The 20,607-nt window shown below is 35.5% G+C and overlaps 3 protein-coding genes across 13 annotated transcripts; 2 read left to right on the top strand and 1 right to left on the bottom strand.

Moving 5' to 3' along the window:
• Positions 1-1,939: 1,939 nt before the first annotated feature.
• On the top strand, positions 1,940-2,914 carry LOC112786212 (uncharacterized mitochondrial protein AtMg00860-like). Its single transcript, XM_025829615.1, has 2 exons — positions 1,940-2,101; positions 2,360-2,914. The coding sequence occupies exons 1-2, from the start codon at positions 1,940-1,942 to the stop codon at positions 2,912-2,914; spliced, it is 717 nt and encodes a 238-aa protein (XP_025685400.1).
• Positions 2,915-7,579: 4,665 nt separating this feature from the next.
• Positions 7,580-13,038, top strand: LOC112782698 (uncharacterized). 11 transcript variants are annotated; one of them, XM_025825213.3, is made up of 5 exons: positions 7,582-7,921; positions 8,683-8,998; positions 9,139-12,492; positions 12,591-12,682; positions 12,851-13,038. In XM_025825213.3, exon 3 carries the CDS (start codon positions 9,140-9,142, stop codon positions 12,431-12,433), a length of 3,294 nt encoding a protein of 1,097 aa, XP_025680998.1. In that variant the 5' UTR covers positions 7,582-7,921; positions 8,683-8,998; position 9,139; the 3' UTR covers positions 12,434-12,492; positions 12,591-12,682; positions 12,851-13,038. The 11 variants fall into 11 exon arrangements, with proteins under 11 accessions (XP_025681001.1, XP_072087614.1, XP_025680998.1 ...); XM_025825214.3 differs by having other exon boundaries at positions 7,598-7,921; positions 8,729-8,998; XM_072231509.1 differs by having other exon boundaries at positions 7,622-7,921; positions 12,591-12,759.
• Positions 13,039-13,770: 732 nt separating this feature from the next.
• On the bottom strand, positions 13,771-18,415 carry LOC112783191 (probable protein phosphatase 2C 60). The gene is made up of 11 exons (XM_025825999.2): positions 18,025-18,415; positions 17,145-17,263; positions 16,509-16,572; positions 16,232-16,340; positions 15,752-15,905; positions 15,441-15,566; positions 15,115-15,238; positions 14,908-14,984; positions 14,662-14,714; positions 14,430-14,484; positions 13,771-14,126 (listed from the first exon to the last, which is right to left on the bottom strand). Exons 2-11 carry the CDS (start codon positions 17,259-17,261, stop codon positions 13,914-13,916), a joined length of 1,092 nt encoding a protein of 363 aa, XP_025681784.1. The 5' UTR covers positions 17,262-17,263; positions 18,025-18,415; the 3' UTR covers positions 13,771-13,913.
• Positions 18,416-20,607: the final 2,192 nt, after the last annotated feature.

Here is a 20,607-nt window from a genome sequence, read left to right on the forward strand (position 1 = left end):
AGGCTGACTTGGTCTTAACTCAAGAGGTTGAGTAAGTTCGAGTGCCGGTATGGTAGCGTTGGAGTGTGTCCAAGGCCGTGACAATTTGGCATCAGAGCAAGGTTCGAGAGGGAGCACAAATCGCTTGTGGGTATGGCTTCTAGTATCACCATGGAGCATGTTGAGTCTCAAATGGGAAGGAATGCTATTCCTTCTCAATGGGGAGGCAAGAAGGTCCGTTCTTCAAGTGAGCCTAGAGGTAAGGACTCTAACTTCTTAGAAGAGAGAGTTTCTGTGTTGGAGAATGTTCTATCCTCTATGAATGAGCGTTTCCAAAGGATAGAACATGATAAGCAGACCCTCGAGGCTCACGTGTTAGGAGAACTAGACGCTTTCAAAGAAAGCATGCTCCAAATCGAAGAGAAGCTTGAGAATTCCTTAAAGCTATTTGAGGAAGTTCGAGTTTGGTTCGAGGAGGCAAAATCTCAACCAACCATTATAAGGGAGACGACAAAGATTGATCTCCCCAAGCCAAAGGAGTTCAAGGGCGTAAGAGACGCTCGCGAGGTGGAGAAGTTCCTATGGCAAATGGAGAAGTACTTCAAAGGCCAAGGGGTGGTCGAAGAAGCAATAAAGGTACGCACTGCAGCTCTCTACCTTTCTGATAATGCTACTTTATGGTGGAGGAGAAAGTGTGTAGATATGGAAAATGATACTTGCAACATAGCCACATGGGAAGATTTCAAAAGGGAGTTGAAAAGACAATTCTTCCCTGAGAATGTGATTTATGAAGCAAGGAAGAAGTTGAGGGGGTTGAAGCACAAGAGTATGATTAGTGACTACGTAAAGGAGTTCACTACTCTCATGCTTTAAATCCCTAACTTAGCATCAGAGGATGCATTGTTCTTCTTCATTGATGGACTCCAACCTTGGACAAAGCAAGAACTACAAAGAAGGAATGTTAAGGATGTCGATGAGGCCATCGTGGTGGCCGAATCACTCACTGAGTATCATAGGGGAGACTCTAAATCCAAGTCTTTCTCCAAGCCTAGTTCTGCTAAAGGTGGGGGAGACAAGGGAAAGAGTTTCTCAACCAAGAAGGAAGAAAAATACTTTTCAAAGAAAGAGTACGAAAAAAGAAGAAGGCTTTCATGCCCAAAGGAAGATGCTTCGTGTGCAAGAGACCACACCAAATGAAGGATTGTCCCAAGCTAGGGACTTTGGCATCTATCGCCGAGGAACGAGAAGTTCAAACTCAAGTAACTGAGTGTGTTGGATCTATCCAACACATAAATACTGTGAAGGGCAAAGAGGCAAGCACTACAGAAAAGAAAGGCTTGATATATGTCAAAGCCTTTATCAATGAAAAACTGTCATGGCTATGATCGACATTGGTGCTACACACAACTTCATCACGCCTAATGAAGCAAAGAGGCTTGGGTTGAAGATCACCGAAAAGAATGGCTGGTTCAAACCCGTGAATACCAAGGGTGAACCCCTTAAGGGAGTAGCAAAAGTGGTTGAGATGACTCTTGGTTCTTGGAAGGGCCTTGTGGATTTTTCAATAGCACCCATGGACGATTTTAACATAGTCATCGAGCTCGATTTGCAAAGGAAGGCAAATATAATACCTATGCCATACTACGACGTAGTATGCGTCATGGAGAAAGGGTCTCCATGCATGGTCCCTACAGTCTCTAAAGTTGGCGGACCACCGATACTTTCTGCTATGCAACTCAAGAAAGGGTTCAAGAAGGGAGAGATTACATATTTGGCTCTATTACAAGAAGAGTCAATATTCGAAAGAGAAGACGTTCCTCCCAAAATCAAGGAAATCCTTGAAGAAAATAAGGATGTGATGCCTCCCGAGTTGCCAAAACAACTACCACCTAGGAAGAAGGTGGACCACAAGATTGAATTGGAGTCAGGAGCAAAGCCGCCCGCCTCAACACCTTATAGGATGGCACCGCCAAAACTTGAGGAGTTGAAGAAGAAACTCAAGGATTTGCTAGATGCTGGGTTCATCCGTCCATCAAAGGAACCTTATGGCGCACCAGTCTTGTTCCAAAAGAAGCATGATGGTTCATTGAGACTATGCATCGACTATCGAGCACTTAACAAGGTAACCATCAAGAACAAATACCCCATTCCTTTGATAGCCGATTTGTTTTATTAACTTGGTAGAGCCAAGTGGTTCTCAAAGCTAGATTTGAGGTCAGGATATCACCAAGTGAGAACTACCGATGGTGATGAGTCTAAGACCACGTGTGTCACGAGGTATGGATCGTATGAGTAGTTGGTCATGCCTTTTGGCTTGACCAATGCTCCTGCGACCTTCTGTACCTTGATGAACAAGATCTTTCGATCTTACCTTGATCAGTTTGTAGTGGTCTACTTGGATGATATTGTTGTCTATAGTTATACCTTGGAAGAACATGTAGAACACTTACGAACCATGTTCAAGATCTTGCGAGAGAATAACCTATATGTGAAGAAGGAAAATTGTTCCTTTGAAAGGGACGAAATCCACTTCTTGGGACACATCATTAAAGATGGAACTCTCTGTATGGATCAAGGAAAGGTGAAGGCTATCAAAGAGTGGGAGTCGCCAAATAAGGTATCTGAATTGAGGTCATTCCTTGGGTTGGCTAATTACTATCAGAGGTTTATCAAGGGATACTCCACCAAGGCTGCACCATTAACTGATCTTCTCAAGAAGAATCACTCTTGGGAATGGTCAAAGGAGTGTCAAAAGGCCTTTGATGAGTTGAAGGCTGCTATCACAGAAGGACCAGTACTAGCACTACCCGACTACTCAAAGGTTTTTGAAGTCCACATTGATGCTTCTGACTATGCTATTGGAGGGGTTCTGATGCAAGAAGGACATCCGATTGCCTTTGAGAGTCACAATTTGAATGATATAGAGAGGCGATAACTGCGGTAGTGCATTGTCTGAGAACTTGGCGTCACTACTTGCTTGGTTCACACTTCATTGTCAAGACAGACAATGTAGCTACAAGCTACTTTCAAACTCAAAAGAAGTTAAGCCCTAAACAAGCTAGGTGGCAAGATTTCTTGGCTGAGTTTGATTTCGAATTTGAATACAAGTCAGGAAAGACTAATGTGGTAGCAGATGCGCTGAGTCGCAAGGCTGAGTTAGCGGCCATTTCTATGGTTGAAGGAGATATTATGCTTACCATCAAGGAAGGGTTGCATCACGATCCATTAGCCAAGAAGTTGGTGGAGTTGGCTAGAGAAGGTAAGACCAAAAGATTTTGGTTAGAAAACAACATTCTCTACACTAAAGGAAGAAGATTATACGTCCCTAAATGGAAAAATCTAAGAAGAAAATTAGTGCGGGAATGCCACGACACCAAGTGGGCTGGTCACCAAGGACAGCGAAGGACCTTGGCACTCATTGAATCTTCTTATTATTGGCCTCAAATGAGAGATGAAGTGGAGAGCTATGTGAAGACTTGTCTTGTGTGCCAACAAGATAAGATTGAAAACAAGACACCAAGCGGGTTGTTGGAACCTCTGCCTCCATCAGAGCGACCGTGGAAAAGTGTCTCTCTAGATTTCATCTCTGCCTTACCGAAGTCCGAGGGGTTTAGATCTATTCTCGTGGTAGTGGATCGATTTTCAAAGTATGCTACCTTTATACCCGCTCCTACTGACTGCACTGCAGAGGAGGCAGCACGACTATTCTTCAAGAATGTGGTGAAATACTGGAGATTGCCTAAGAGCATCATTAGTGATCGAGATCCACGCTTCACAGGATGACTATGGACAGAGCTGTTCAGACTCCTTGGGTCGGAGCTTCATTTCTCAACAAGCTTCCATCCTCAAACTGATGGGCAGACTGAGAGAGTGAATGCCTTACTTGAGTGTTACTTGAGGCATTTTGTAAGCGCCAATCAGAAGGATTGGACAAAACTCCTAGACATTGCTCAGTTCTCATACAATCTGCAAAGGAGTGAGTCTACAGGGAAGAGCCCATCCGAGATTGTGACTGGACAACAGCCGCTTACACCTCACTCTCTTTCTTCCTCTTACTCAGGGAAGAGCCCTGGAGCTTATCATATGATTAAGTCATGGGATGAACAAGCAGATGTCACTCGTTCTTACCTCGACAAAGCTGCCAAGAGGATGAAAAAATGGGCAGATAAGAAGAGGAGGCGTGCAAGCTATCAAGTGGGAGACAAGGTAATGATCAAACTTCTTCCACAATAATTCAAAGCCTTTTGCAAAGTTTATAAAGGTTTAATCCACAAATACAAAGGGCCATTTGAGATCATTGGATGTGTTGGGGAGGTTGCTTACAAAGTACAACTCCCTCACTCTATGAAGATCCACCCGGTCTTCCATGTGAGTATGCTTAAACCATATCATGGAGACCAAGACGAACCGAGTAGAGGTGACTCGAGTCGTGCTCCGCCCGTGGTGATTAGATCCTTTGATAAAGAAATCGAAGAGATCTTAGCCAATCGCATCGTGCGAAGAAGAGGGGTACTACCAAGTATCTAATACTTGATCAAGTGGAAAGGACTCCCGATAACCGAAGCTAGCTGGAAAATTCGTGAAGATCTGTGGCAATTCCAAGAACACCTAGGGCGCTATCATGAACAGAACGCGACGAGGACGTCTGCGCATTAGGTGGGGGAGAATGTCACGGTAAATTTTAGAAGGTTAAATTTAACAGTGTTTGTATAGTTTTCTGGAGTGTTTGAGAATGCTCTAGATGGTTCCTGAATGTTCTAGAATGTCCTAAAAGGTCCCGGAATACCCTAGAAGGTTCTAAAAGACTCTGGAAGGTCATAGAATATTCTAGAAGAGTGTAGATAGATATAGAAGTATAAAGAGTGGTATGGAATAATCTAGAAACATTTAGAAAGTTGTGGTAGGATAGATATTTGTAAAGAAGGTTTTGGATAATTAATCTGGACCGTTGATTAGATTTAATCCTAACCATCCATTGAGGAGGTGGATGGCTATAAATAGAGGTGAGAGTTAGAGTTTGTGTATGTGTGAGTCATTTGTAACAAACACTTGAGTAATAAAGTGTTCTTTTCACCAAAGCTTCCTTTTTCTTGTGTTCTCTTGTGTTCTTAACTTTTTTGCTAAATATTGAGGGTTAGGCTGACTTAGTCTTAGTTCAAGAGGTTAAGTAAGTTCGAGTGCTGGTACGGTAGCGTTGGAGTGTGTCCAAGGTCGTGACAATTTACCCTATTATTTACCTCCAAATTATACATATATCTTTTTAAAAAGGTGAAGTATTGTTTAAATTTTTTTTTAATTTTATTTGACTCTTATGATTTTTTTTTATTTTAGGTTCGATTTTTATATCTTTGGACTATACAGAGACAAGGTAAGTAAAACAAAAGTAAAGCTCTAATTAAAATTGCTCTCCAAATTAATATGTATTTGCTGAATTCTTTTATTTTTGACATTTAATTTCTCAAAGACAAAACTATCTCATTTAAAAAACTAAATTTATTATGAAAATAAATTTTTAAATTAATAATTAATTATAAAAGTATCAATAGTAAAATTAAAAAAATAAAAAAAAACTTAAACAAATATTAACAAAAAAGTTGGCTTTTTGTTTTAAATTTTTATTTTTTAACTTTAATAGTTATTTATTTATTTATTATTTATTAATAAATTATTTGTTAAAAAAATATGTCTGCATCAACAAATTTTAATATTAATTAATTAATTTTTTTGGTATAAATATAAAGAATCAATAACAAAATAAGTAGAATAGAATTAATTTTGATTGTAAATTTTATTATTTTTTTCAATTGATTTTTTTTAGTGTTATATAGTGTCATAAATAATATAAAACCAGGTACATATATACAAGAGATACAAAATTTTCTAAAATAGTATAATAAAATAATAATTTATTTCATATTAATACCATATAAAAATTAGGTATTAACTTAATAAAAAATTAAATAACTAAAATCGTATATTTAATAAAAATATAATTTTAAAGTATTAAAAATATATTTTGAAAATGAACCAACAAATATGTTTTTATTATTTTCGATGCGTAAAAATGAATTTTACTTTTCACAAATTTATTGCGTTTTTTAAAATATGAAAAGTTAGAAATGAAAATTATTTTTTAAAAATAAAAATAAAAAATATTTTTCAAACCAATTTTTTTAATTTCTTATGTAATTATTATGATTCTAAAAATCAGACTAGATCGGTTGGACTGAAACTGGAAACTTCTACCGTTTGATCTAGAAAGAAAAACTGCCATTTCAGAAAACATTTGAGAATCGTTGATCCGGTCGATCGGACCAAATCGTCTGTCATCGCGCTATTGTCGTACTCCAACTCTCCAACCCCTGTTCATTCTCACGGTCTTACCAAAACAGTTTTTTCCTTGAGCTTGGCATTCGTCGTTCGTCTGCTCAACTACACTTCTACGGCCGTTCGTCGCATTCAGGAGCTTTCGTTATCGTATGGTTGTCGTGCTCCAAGTCTCCAACTCATATCCTCATTCACCGATCGGCAGTTTCTTCCTCGAACTCGGCGTCGGTATCTGATTTTTTCGTCTGCTTATCTGCACTTCTGTCGTCGCCTGTCATTGTGCTCGTCGACTGGTCACTGTCGTCTAGCCGCTCTCTCTCACACTTTGCCCAATCGAAGGTAATGCTTCTCTGTTCGCTGCTAGCCTGTTTTTTGTGCTTTTTTTTTAGAAATTATCAAATTATATTGATTATCGAATGATTGTTGTCTTATCGATTAGCTTTGCTCGCTCCTGATGTAATATATTGTACTCTGGTTTGTGTCTTCATCGCTGTTGTGCTATGTATTTTGGACTCTACTACTCAATACTGTTGTACTTGTTCATTATAATCAGTCTTGTATTTATCCTCTTATTTAAATTGTGACCTTCTTGATTGAAATAGTGATATAATAGGTATTAAATTATTAATAATTGATAAGATAAAATGTTATTTATATATTTTATGATTTGCAATTTCAGTTATCATAATAGTATCAATCATAAAGTACCTACTAATAATAATACATATGTGAATATTTTTTGTTATTTAATTTTTAAATTTGTATCTTAATAAGATCATAAGATTTTGATTGATGTCATTTTATGTAGTATTTTAAATTTGAATAACATTTTAAAATTTATATTAAATTATAATTATAATTTAGTGTGTTTTATTTTATATTTTATTTATTATTTTATTATAAAATAACTATTTTAAATTAAATTATAATTAAACCAATTAAACCAATAAATTAATAACCAGACTGATTTAATTTTTAAAACCTTAATAATTATCAAATACTAAAATTATCAAATACTTATTTAATTATTTTGCTAAAAACTTAAGCAAATAAAATAAAATGATATTACTATCAAGTTCTAAAAACTAGTTCGAACTGACTGTCGAACCAGTCAAATCGCGAACCAAAGAGAATGTCGGTTCAGATTAATGCCAAAACCGTCCAATCAGAAAATCGTTGTTAGGCCGCTAAATCGGCCAAAAACCGGTCGGTCGAACCGACCGTGAACCGGCCGATTTTTGAATTTTAAGCAAAACGCACCGTTTTGTTCGCTCTGGTTGCCTAAACGTGTGAACCCCTAACCCTTTAGCATAACGCCATAACCCAACGTCTCCCAATCCCAACCCACCCAACCCAGCACAGCGGCGCAGCAGTCCCTCTCCCTCCCTTCACCCTCGAGCTCGTCGTTCCTGTCACCGCCGGCAAGCTGTCTCCGTCACAACCGTCCAGTCGCTGGACTGCTCCCGCCGCCGTCGCAAGTTGGAGCTTCGTCGCCGATCGTGCAGCTCTCCACCATCATCGCCGTTTCAGCTCGGGAAGCACCATCGCCGGGCTCGCCTCCTGCCTCCGTCGCGCACTTCTGTTCCACCGTCGCCGGCGTCACGTGGTTCCACAGGTCAGTTCTATGAACCGGTTCCCCATGTGTGTTATGCTTCTGCCTTCTAGCTTCTAGGTTTTTTTTTTGAAACAATAATTGTTGAATAACTAATTAATTATTGTTGATTAATCTGTGAATTTGTTATGGATTGAATAATTGTTAATTAATTTGTGAATTTGCATGCTGTTATTGGTTGAATAATTGTTGGCAGATTGGATTATATTGTTGTTAGATTGAATTTTGCTGCTGTTATTGCTGCTGTTACCCCTCTGTGTTATGCTTCTGCCTTCTAATTTCTAGGTTTTTTTTAAACAATAATTGTTGAATAATTAATTAATTATTGTTGATTAATCTGTGAACTTGTTATGGATTGAATAATTGTTAATTAATTTCTGAATTTGCATGCTGTTATTGGTTGAATAATTGCTGTTAGATTGGATTATATTGTTGTTAGATTGAATTTTGCTGCTGTTATTGCTGCTGTGATTGTTATTAGATTGGATTATATTGTTATTGGATTGCTGCTAATTTTTAGGTATGGATTATATTGTTATTGTTATTGGATGTTGGCATTTTGTGTTTGGTTGTTTTTTTTTTTTTTTTTGTTATTTGACTTTTGAGTTTGTATTTGAATGAGATCATAACATTGTGGTTTATGTAACGAGGATGATATTTTAAAGTTTATATTAGACTATAATTATATTTTAGTGTATTTATTTCTATTTTATTTATTATTTTATTATAAAACAATATTTTTGGTTGAACCACGGTCGAACCAGTTGAACTACTGAACCAGAGAGGTTTGATGACCGATTCGGTTTTCAGAACCTTGATTTCTATAGTTACTGATGACGTCGGCCGAACCGTAAAATATCCGTTGGTCCATTCACAATCTCACCTCACCTCACCTCACAGAGCATGATGCTATCTATCTATCTATCTTACTATCTATCTTGCTGCAAAATTATCCAAACCAAAGACGAAAACTTTTTTATAATTGGTCATCGACATGCCTGAATCTGCTTAGACATTGTAAAGCGTCTATGTCTGTGTCCCTGCTTCTGCACCTTCCATCCATTCATCCCTGCATAACAGGTTAAACCTCTTCTTTTGCTTTCATATGCACTTCAATTAAATTCATTCACTCCATTTGCTTCTTTTCTTCATTGTTTAGATAATTGTGTAGCTTTTATGGTCATCTTAATACTCTGTTCTTCAACCCTGTGTTCTAGCAGTATGTCATATTGTTGTGCCTTCGCTGACCCCAATGTCTATCTTCTGAGAAATAATGGGTTCTTGGGTGGAAGCAGTTCTGTGAAAGTGAAGATTTTGACTAATGGGTCTTCACTAAATCAGAAGAAACTTGGAAGAAGACAAGTGGGTCTTCATGCCTTTGGCACAAAGTGTGCACACGTGGTTGTGGAAAAACGCAAGAGAAAAATGGGAGTGTTCTCTGAAGAAGTTATTGGAGTTCTGAAGTCTATTTTGGATCCAAATTCTGCTCTTTCCTACTTCAAGATGGTTGCTCAGTTGCCAAATATTTTGCATACCACTGAAGCATGCAATTACATGCTTGAGTTGTTGAGGGCTCACATGAGGATTCAGGATATGGTCTTTGTCTTTGATGTAATGCAAAAGCAAGTTATTAATCGAAATTTGAATACGTATCTCACAATATTTAAGGCTCTTTCAGTTAAAGGTGGGATTCGGCAGGCGCCATTTGCACTTGGAAAGATGAGGGAAGCTGGTTTCGTCCTGAATGCTTATTCATATAATGGGCTGATCCATTTACTACTCCAACCTGGGTTTTATAGAGAGGGTTTGGAGGTTTATAGAAGAATGATCTCGGAAGGGCTTAAGCCTAGCATGAAGACATACTCAGCACTGATGGTAGCACTAGGGAAGAAAAGGGATACCAGAACCATTATGGATTTGTTGGAAGAGATGAAAACTTTGGGATTGAAGCCAAATATGTACACATATACCATATGCATTAGAGCACTTGGTAGGGTAGGGAAAATTGATGATGCCTGTGCGATTTTAAGGGAAATGGATGATGAAGGATGCGGGCCTGATGTTGTCACTTATACAGTTCTGATTGATGCTCTTTGTAACGCGGGGAAGCTTGATAAGGCCGAGGAATTATATACAAAGATGAGAGAGAGCCATCACAAACCTGATCAGATAACATATACTACTTTGATCGACAAGTTCAGTAACTGTGGCAACTTGGATATGGTGAAAAGATTCTGGAGGGAGATGGAAGCTGATGGTTATGAACCTGACGTGGTTTCCTACACAACATTCATTGATGCTTTATGCAAATCTGGGAGCATTGATCAGGCCTTTGCTATGTTAGAAACGATGAAGATGAAAGGAACTTTTCCAAATCTTCATACTTACAACACTTTGATCTCTGGACTTTTGAAGAGGAAAAGATTAGATGAGGCATTAGAACTTTTCGATAATATGGAATCTTTGGGCGTTGAACCTACTGCTTATTCATATGTTCTGTTCATCGACTATTATGGAAAGTCCGGTGATCCAGGAAAAGCTCTTGAGACCTTTGAAACGATGAAAAAGAGAGGAATTGCGCCTAGTATAGTAGCATGTAATGTATCTTTATATAGTCTTGCAGAAATGGGTAGGATCAGAGAAGCAAATGATATATTCAACGATCTTTACAACTGCGGACTTTCACCAGATTCAGTAACCTATAATATGATGATGAAGTGCTATAGCAAAGCAGGTCAAATAGACAAAGCCATAGAGCTTTTGGATGAGATGATAAGCAATGGGTGTGAACCAGATATAATTATGGTTAATTCGTTAATTTATATGCTTTACAAGGCCGATCGAGTTGATGAGGCCTGGGAAATGTTTGGGAGATTGAAGGATTTGAAGCTGGCTCCGACGGTAGTGACATACAATACTCTACTTGCTGGCTTGGGGAAAGAAGGAAAAGTCGAAAAGGTTCTTGAACTGTTTGGGAGTATGACAGAGTCTGGATGTCCTCCTAACACAATAACTTTCAACACACTCCTTGATTGTCTCTGCAAGAACGACGCAGTTGATTTGGCTTTGAAAATGCTATGCAGAATGACGATGATGAACTGTAGTCATGATGTTCTGACTTATAACGCCATCATCTATGGGTTGATCAAAGAAGACAGAATTAGTTATGCATTCTGGTTTTTCCATCAGATGAAGAAATCTCTCTACCCTGATCTCGTAACTTTGTGCACCCTCCTTCCTGGTGTTGTACAGTATGGAATGATAGAGGATGCTATCAAGATTGTCATGGAATTTGTTTATCAGGCAGGTTTAGAGAAAGGCAAACAATCCTTGGAAGAACTAATGGAATCCATTTTAGTTGAAGCGAAAATTGAAGATGCCATTCTATTTGCTGAAAGATTGGTAAGTGCTTCTGGTTTCCAAGATGACTGTGTAATATTACCTCTAATTAAAGCCTTGTGTAAGCGGAACAAGATCCTTGATGCTCAAAAATTATTTGATAAGTTCACCAAAACTTTTGGAGTTCGCCCAACCGTTGAATCATATAATTGCTTGATGGATGGGGTTCTTGGATCTAATATGACTGAAAAAGCTTGGGATCTTTTTGTGGAGATGAAGGATGCAGGTTGTCATCCAAATATTTTCACGTATAACTTGCTGCTCGATGCTCATGGTAAATCTGGGAGGATTGATGAACTCCTTGAACTTTTCAATGAACTGCAGAGTAGGGGATGCAAGCCTAATGCCATAACCCATAACATTATCATCTCTGCGCTTGTGAAATCTAATAGCATCAATAAGGCATTAGATTTGTATTATGAGCTCGTAAGTGGTGATTTCTCTCCCACTCCCTGCACTTATGGACCACTTATAGATGGACTTTTAAAGAGCAGGAGATTTGAGGAAGCAATGAAGATCTTTGAGGAGATGCTAGACTATCAATGCAAGCCAAACTGTGCTATTTTCAATATTCTCATCAATGGATTTGGGAAAGCTGGAAAAATTGATGTTGCTTGTGATATGTTCAAGAGGATGGTTAAAGAGGGAATAAGGCCAGACCTGAAGTCTTACACAATTCTTGTAGAGTGCCTATGCTTGGCCGGAAGAGTCGACGATGCCGTGTACTACTTTGAGGAACTAAAGTCAACTGGCCTTGATCCTGATAGAGTTTCGTACAATCTTATGATCAATGGGCTCGGAAGATCACGCAGGTTGGACAATGCTCTTTCTCTTTTCAGCGAAATGAAGTGTAGGGGAATTTCTCCTGATCTTTACACTTACAATGCATTGATTCTCCATCTTGGGATCATTGGAGAGGTGGACCTAGCCGGAAAGATGTACGAGGAACTGCAAGCAAGGGGTCTGGAACCTAATGTCTTCACTTATAATGCTCTCATTCGAGGGCATAGTTTGTCGGGAAACAAAGACAGAGCTTTCAATGTCTACAAGAAGATGATGGTACAGGGGTGCAGCCCCAACAGACAAACCTTTGCTCAACTTCCTAATAAATGCTGATTTCACTCACAGGATCATTCTGGTGCAAGCCTTTAATCTCAATGATAGAGGCCTTTAAGGTAATTATCAATATTTTTTACCAAGAAAATTTTTGACTACCTATGATAATGAGAATATTAGATATCTTGGTAACTTTATATCATTTTGGTTTCTTCAGGGATACTCTGCTCCTTTGCCTCATTGCTGTGTGTATATGTATTAATGTGCAAATTATTCACTTCATATGCTGGCAACTGCTGCTGATTAATGGTAGAAGTATTTAACTTGTGCAGACACAGTACTTGCTATGATTTTTAAGGACCAATTCTTTCTATAAGAACTATTGAGTATATTTCTGCCAGTTTGATAAATTTATTTTATGGTTATAATACAAACTAATTGTTTATGGTTACTTATTATCTTTCTATGCGATTGCAGGGATATGTGTAGATGGGAAAGGCATGAAGTTCGACTTTTGTGCAAAACTAAACCCGAGCAATTTAAAGATTTGTATATTTGAAATTGTAATCATATGTAAAGTGTAAAAGCAGTGTTAGATCAGAAATTGTAAATTGTAATAATATGCAATCAAATGAATATAAAAGGGTTTTCTTTTGGCTGAACAATATACACAACTAAACATGACTAAGTTTCCTATAATAAGTAGCCACTTAGAAGAACATTGAAAATATCGTTAATAGAAGTATTATTAAGAGTGGGAAAACATAAAAATGATATACAATTCAAATATTACAAATTTTCTTTTGATATATGTAATTATATTTAACACCGTTATGTGAGGCAAGTGATGACACATCATCTTAAATAATTTAGGGTTTTTTATTTATTTTTAGATTTTGAATTAAATTTCTTATGATTTCTAATAAAATTTAATAAATAATTAAATATTTGAAGTTGAAAAAGTATTTTATGTTTTTAGGAGTTTTGGACTTAAAAAATAGTAACGCCCAAAGCTTCAGAATAATATGCATATGCACCAAGTTGCCGTTGCCGATATCTGTAAGCTTTAATTTTCGCTCATCAGCAAGTTGCAACCCTGTGATGTCACTGTAACATGCACCAAGTTGAAGTTAAATTAGATCTGAAATTCTATTTCACGATCAAGAAAAAAAAATGCATCTCCTGTATAGCCAGAAACCTACTCAGCTTTACAGATAAATAGATACTAAGAATGTGATATTGTCTTTTATATGACAAGTTGTAATTGACTTAATACCCTCATGTTGTATTCCATTAATAATAATAAAATAAAAATCTCATGTTATAATATCGTGCAAGAGCTATAAGAGAGAGAGAGAGAGAGAGAGAGAGAGAGAGAGAGAGAGAGAGAGAGTCTATTATGTGATCAGAATAATTGTATGTAGTGTTAGATGAAAGGAACATGACCATTCAGAGGCAGTGTAATCACCAGTGCACACTATATATGAGATATAAAATAAAATATAATACATATGAGCACTATTGCTTCAGAAAAAACACCCTAACTTTCACTACTATCCGCTTTTGGTTCATGAGCTTCTTCAGCTTTTTCGTTTGCAGAGGATTGCTGCTCTTCCGGTGGTGCACTGGATTGAGCTGGCTTCTTGAACTGCACCAAGATCATCGTCATGTTGTCGCATCCCTCGCCACCGGCGGTTGATGGAGCCAAACACCGATCGAGTACTCTTTCGCACACTACAGAAAGCTTGGTTTCCTGCAACGAAAAGTAATCACACCACTCGATGAAGATGCATTAACAAAAAAGAAGAGTTGTGTTGGCCTTCGAAATCCGACATAAAACTTTGTCGAATCCCAATTCATGGACAAGACGCAATGATGTTGTTAGATTCATATAGCCGATCCCATCTAATGGGATAAGCCTAAGTTAAGCCCTAAGTTAAGAACTTGATGAGGATGCATTATCCAGATTCCAGACCAATAAGCATAGTACATGAATCAGAATGATGGCTAATTATTTGAATGCTGAAGAAAACGTTAAAACTAAGTGAGAACTTACAGAGCGCAATTGTTCATGAATAAAATCTACCAACTGTTGGCTTGACATGCAATCCCTGAAAAGTATCATGAGAAAATAAATTATTCGTTGAACGATGGCGTGAAGGAGCGTTTGCAGAAAGAATCTTTTTCAGAATCAAACACAGTCAGTGTAAACTGTAAAGTGTAAACAGCATAAATGACTCAAATTATAGTTAGAATCAAATGCACATATTAAAGCATAAGAAAAATACCATATGCCATCACAAGCTAGGACCATGAATTCATCTTCTTCACAAAGGTCGACCTATAATAAATGTCGCAACAAAAACAACGCATCAGTCATAATAGATGAATGCTTGAAGTCAAATACTCGAGAGTCGCAGTAAGTGCTAATCATGCATCTTAATATTCATTATATGATACAGCAAAATTAACCTTGTCACAAGGATCTGTGCACCACTTAAACGAATTTGCCGAATTGTATAACAAAAACTTACAGTGTTTATATCTGGATTGGCAGTTACAATTTGTTTTTCAGCGGGAAGAAATTTATTCTGTTTAAATTCCATGTCACCTGCAATAAAATATTAAAGGTTAGATACCTAAGCTGTGCTCACTCAAGTTAAAATTGAAAGAAGAGCAGCATACTAAAAAAGATTATTTGATTAATCTTTACAAAGTCAGATGCATAGTATGAAAGTTACCAATAGCTCTTGCAAGATTTAAACTTCCATTAACTCGTCCTGCGTGAATAAAACCACCAGCTTTTAAGATTCTTTCCTTTTCAATCTCAAGCTCAGGTTTGTGATCTCTAGACAAATTGTATGCCTGTAGAGAAGAGTCATAGTAAAACATCTTACATAACTCACCAAGATCTGTAACATTTAAAACTTGACATATATATGAAGTGTTCCGGGGCGGGGAGGAAGAAAGAAACAATGCATATTATGAGCAATTTATACTTCATCAGTACTTGTGTAAGCAGTGAAAGCTTAATCAAAATTCAAGAATTTCGTTTTTCTAAAGTTACCTGACCCTTTCGAGAAATTACACAACGCGAATCACCAGCATTTGCAACAAAAAGTTGGTTGTTTCTAATAACAGCAACACAGGCAGTGCTTCCTGAAGTTGGGCCAGCAAAATCAGCATGAGGTCCCTAAATACAGTAAACAAAATCAAATTAAAGAATGCCAAAAAAGAAAAGTAAACTATATAAAGGGAGATGTTTACTAAATTTTCAAATTATCAGACGCACATAAAACATGCACCTCTAGAGAAACCAAGTATATCCAATGAAACTGAGACAATATCAAGTAAAACTTAATCAAATGTCATACCTACCTCCTCAAAAGCCCAATCATCAACTTGGTCACCACCATCGGTACCTTTTGGAGACCAAATCAACCCTTCTATCATTCCAGTAAACTTGTTTATCTTATCCCCCAACACTGATAATTCCCTCCATCCCCTTTGACCACGCATCATGTCATCCATTCTGCATAATATCAGAAGAACCAGTTCATAACTTCCTTTCGAGACGGATTCGGTGACCACATTTTCTTCTGTCTCGATTAGACCAGGAGACAGAAGATATAGTGCAATAGCTCAGATAATGCAATAAATTAAACAATACACAACACTAATAACCGGAGTGTGTGAAACATTTCAAACAGACTGTGTGTGAGACCCTCATGATCCAAACAAAGGTTTTAGATGGTACCGAAAACAGCTGATACTAAACATATTTAGAAAACAAGTTCCTGTTATAAGGACAGAGAAAATTGTCATTAAGCATAGTATGAGGCCCCCTTTTCGTCTAACCTTAGAAATGCTTTCTGAAGAGAGGTTCCTATATCTCCATCTGCATATTCTTTACTTCTGAGCACCTGTTGATGAAGAAACTTTGCACAAAACTTTGCAACCACCTTACCTAAAATTTTGCAACCACCGCAGAAGAGGCAGGAATAGGAGGTTTAAATATTTTCCAAAAGGCATGAAATATACAGAGTAAAACAAGCCATTGGTAATTTATCACTTGTAGTAAAAAAGGCATTCTATCATCAATCCAAGTAGACAAGCTATTACAGATCTTACATACCTCCATGCCCATCGTAGACACCAAAAAACGAAGTAGAATCATCCAGATCAGTATATGCAGCATGCTAACAAAAGGGTGGAAAAATGGAAAGATTATCACTGAATAGAATAAAAATCATGAAAAATTAAAATCCGAAATTGCAGTATATTCGCATATATATCTTCTAGTCCCCTAAAAACAACAGCATCTTTCAACCAAAATATAAGCCAAAGCTTATTCAGCATGCTACTTCAACAAATACACTACTAACATCAGATGCTGTCAAAAACAATAACAAAAAGAATGACTAACAAATCACGATGCCCACCATGAATGCCTTAGATCAGAGTATAGAACGTTAAAAAAAAGAGAAATTAGCTCACAAAAGAAATAACTATTAGCATATAATTCTTGGTTCCTCCTGTCTATTTTTGCAACAGATTAATTTCATACAACATAAAAAGTGTATCTTGTCAATCCTTAAACAACATCATTGAAAATACACCAACATTTCGGAAGGCTAAATGAAGCAGGAACCAATGCTGCCGCAATCCAGCAAACAATTCAATGCAACTAGACTAAAGTTGTCAAACAGGTTCAGAATGCATTGGCAGATTCAATATATAAAAACCTAGCAATTTTTCAATTATTACTCACAGCATCTTCCATTGTTGCACGCCAGCCTTGCATGGATGATAAACCATATCTAAGACGGTCATTTTCACCATCTTCAGAAAACTTTTCAGTTTTGGGTGTGCTTAGATATATTCCCATTCCTGTCCAAACAATAACATGTGAGCATACTTCAATTTATTTAAAAAACAAGAAAATGAAGAAAACGTATACCAAACTAAGTCAAAAAGAATACAAGGATGCAATATTGTAGCTCTGGAAGCATCATGAATTTTAAGGAGCATTGAAAAGGGAAATATAGAACTAGCACTACAATGTCACAGGTAATACTAACTATGAAGTTACACTATATCCACCTAAAACATCTTCCTAATCATCCTAGGATGCCAAATTCCAGTTACATTTCTAAAGAAATTATTGATCAAGGAATGCTTTGAAGTCGGAAACTAAATAGACTCCAACCACAAAGTGGTCATCTCAATATTTCTTTCTCTCTTTCTTTTTTTACCACTCTCACTCTCAGGATTCAAGGAGACTAGCATTGAATTAGGATTAATCTGAAGTCAAGTACAAGATTATCATCAAAGCTGAACAAGGAGAAGCGCAAGAAGGAGCATTCTATATATAGGATATTTTGCAGGGATGACAACTGAACAATGTAAAGTGTTAACATCACAGCAATAACCTAAACAAAAAGAAGGATACTTAACAAATTATCAAGTATTAAGAGGCTGTGATTACAAATTACAATCATATAGCTAACAATGGAGGGACCATGCAAAGGAACAACAAACAAGATCAATAATCAAGAAAGAACCACAGTGATGATGATAGGAGCAAAATAACAGAAAGGAAACTTTTTATTTCTCTACGGAAAATAAACAACAAGTATGAGCTCACTTACTCAATAGCTGAGTGTCCCTTGAGTGTCACAGAACCAACCCAACTGAGAAATCCAAAAAGGAAAAAAAAAAAACTCTTTTTTACTTCTGAAACAACAAAGTGCTGGTGATGATGATGATGATGATGATGATGATGTGTATTGAAAAAGGGGTCTTTTGTAGTATGATCAATAATCGGAGGAGAATTGACCCAGAGAATAGAGAACCAGTGATAAGAGGGATCACAAGTAAAGGAAGAAACTTTGCAGAAGCTTCGTTGATTTGAGCGATTTGGGGTCTTCGAATTTTCTGGATTTCAAGGTTTCGGTGCTGTGCACAGAGTACTACAGCTCAACAGCTTCTTCATCATTCTCTCTCTTGGATTTTGTTCTCATCTACTTTCCTTGATATTTTAATATTTATTTTTATTTATAAGTTAAATTATATTTTTTGTTCTTGATTTTTTTTTATTTTTTTAAAATATTTATAATATTAATTATATTTAATTTTGTTCATAATATTTTCATTTTATTTATAATAAAATTATTTCTGAATATTAATTTTATATAAAATGTTAAAAAAATTAAAATTTTTAAAAATAATTTTTACACAAATTAAAAATATTAAAAATAAAATTAAATTAATAAAAAATATTAAAAATAAAATTAAATTATTAAAAATATTTTAAAAAATTACTAATACTAGAAAAAAATATATTTTTCTCTTATTTAGTTATTTATATATCTTTCAGCTTTTGCGTGCCTCCCTTTTGTATATAATGAAAATGAAAATATTAAAATACAAGAAAGAATATTATTTTGTTTTTCAGAAATTGATAAATAAATAATTTAAAGGGAAAGGTGAAATCTTTTTGCATATCTTGCTCTTGTAGCGTTGGAACTCGGAAATATCCATGTCCCCGGATTTGACTCTTGCGTACAGCTCTATTTTATTGGATGGGATCTGATCTCTTTGCCTTTTAAAACCCAAAGGAATCCCATACATATAAATTTTTTTATTATTCACGTTATTTTTAAATTCGAAAGTAGAATTCAAACTTTAAATACTTATTTAAGCGTTCGAATAAATTGGTTATTCAACTAATTCAATTAATTTTTAGATTTAACAATTGATGGGTGTATTAATATTTTGATATTTTAGCTTACTTTATGTTACATGATAATGTGCTATTCAATATTCACACCTTTCATGGTGGGAATAAAATCTTCCTAAGCATGGGTATTTAATAGGATACATTGTTTCTAATGTTGCAAAATTCTCCATTCACGTTACAAATTATTATAATTTTCAAACCTTTTCTAGATATGATTCGCCATATATTTCTTCAATAACAGTCTAACCCTTGATAAAAGCTTACCTTGACTTTTGTTTATTGTTATGGCCAAAGAGAACATAATAGGAAATTACTTTCTCTAGAATTTATGGGAGGCGAATGTTAGGTGTGTCATTCACTCATTCTTGAAATAAAACAAGAAGGATAGTAAAGAATTAATAGAATTTTATATTATTTATACCAAAAAAAATTATTATTTTTAATTAGTAATTAATTATTAATATTTAAAAATATAGACTAAAAGTATATTAATGACTAAAAATAATGACAAAAAATAATAAATTTTTCTGTTTTATAAACTTTTTTCATAAAAAAATTCCTTTATTTTTCTTGGTTAAGTCCTTGCTTTCGGTTACATGATTTCCAAGCTTAAAAACTACCAATCTTGTATTGTAGGTTTGTAGCACAGACATAAAGAATTATCAAAATTTTAAGCATATATAATGGGTACTCTAATTTCAAAATTAGCTCATTATTAAGAATACTAGAAGATTTTATTCTGTTGATTTGGACGTATGAATACTATCAAATAAACTATTGCTAAAATTGATTTCACAACTGATATAAGAACTTAAATAAATCAGTGAATTATTAGTATTTTTTGCTAAGAACATCTATGAATATTTAAATAATTATTTATAAATTTTTATAAAATATGAATTAGATTAATATTTCTAATATTTATCTAAAAAAAACAAGAAATAACCTTCATACGTTATAATTCTCATCACTCTTACATCTTCCTTTTAATTTTGACTTAAAAAAACTGAGTTGATATGTTATTACTTTGAAGTAAAAAGTTTTTTCTTTCTTGTATTTATTGCCGTTAAAAGAATACTTCATGTTTATCAGATGCAATTATGCATAATAGAAGAGTTTTACACTATATATATTTGAAATAAAATTAATATGATATGTCTATTAGCATTTATGGTATTTATTCACACTAACAATGTTATTATATAAGTATTTAACCCTTAAATATTCTATCATTCAAAATATGAATAAACTACTATTTTTATTCACAAAAATTGAAAATGCTAATACATTTATCTATACAAGAAGAAAATTACTATTTGTATCCATAAAACATGGGTTCCGCATAATAAAATTATCTAAACACTAAAAAATCACCTAAAAATTTCAAATTACCATTATCATCATCGTTTTCAACTATTCATTGAACTCAGAACAGAGTACTACCACCTAATGCCCTTGCAACAAATCAATTGCAAAACCCAAACAGGCCATG

Source organism: Arachis hypogaea, chromosome 20, assembly GCF_003086295.3.
Source record: "Arachis hypogaea cultivar Tifrunner chromosome 20, arahy.Tifrunner.gnm2.J5K5, whole genome shotgun sequence".
NCBI lineage: Eukaryota > Viridiplantae > Streptophyta > Magnoliopsida > Fabales > Fabaceae > Arachis > Arachis hypogaea.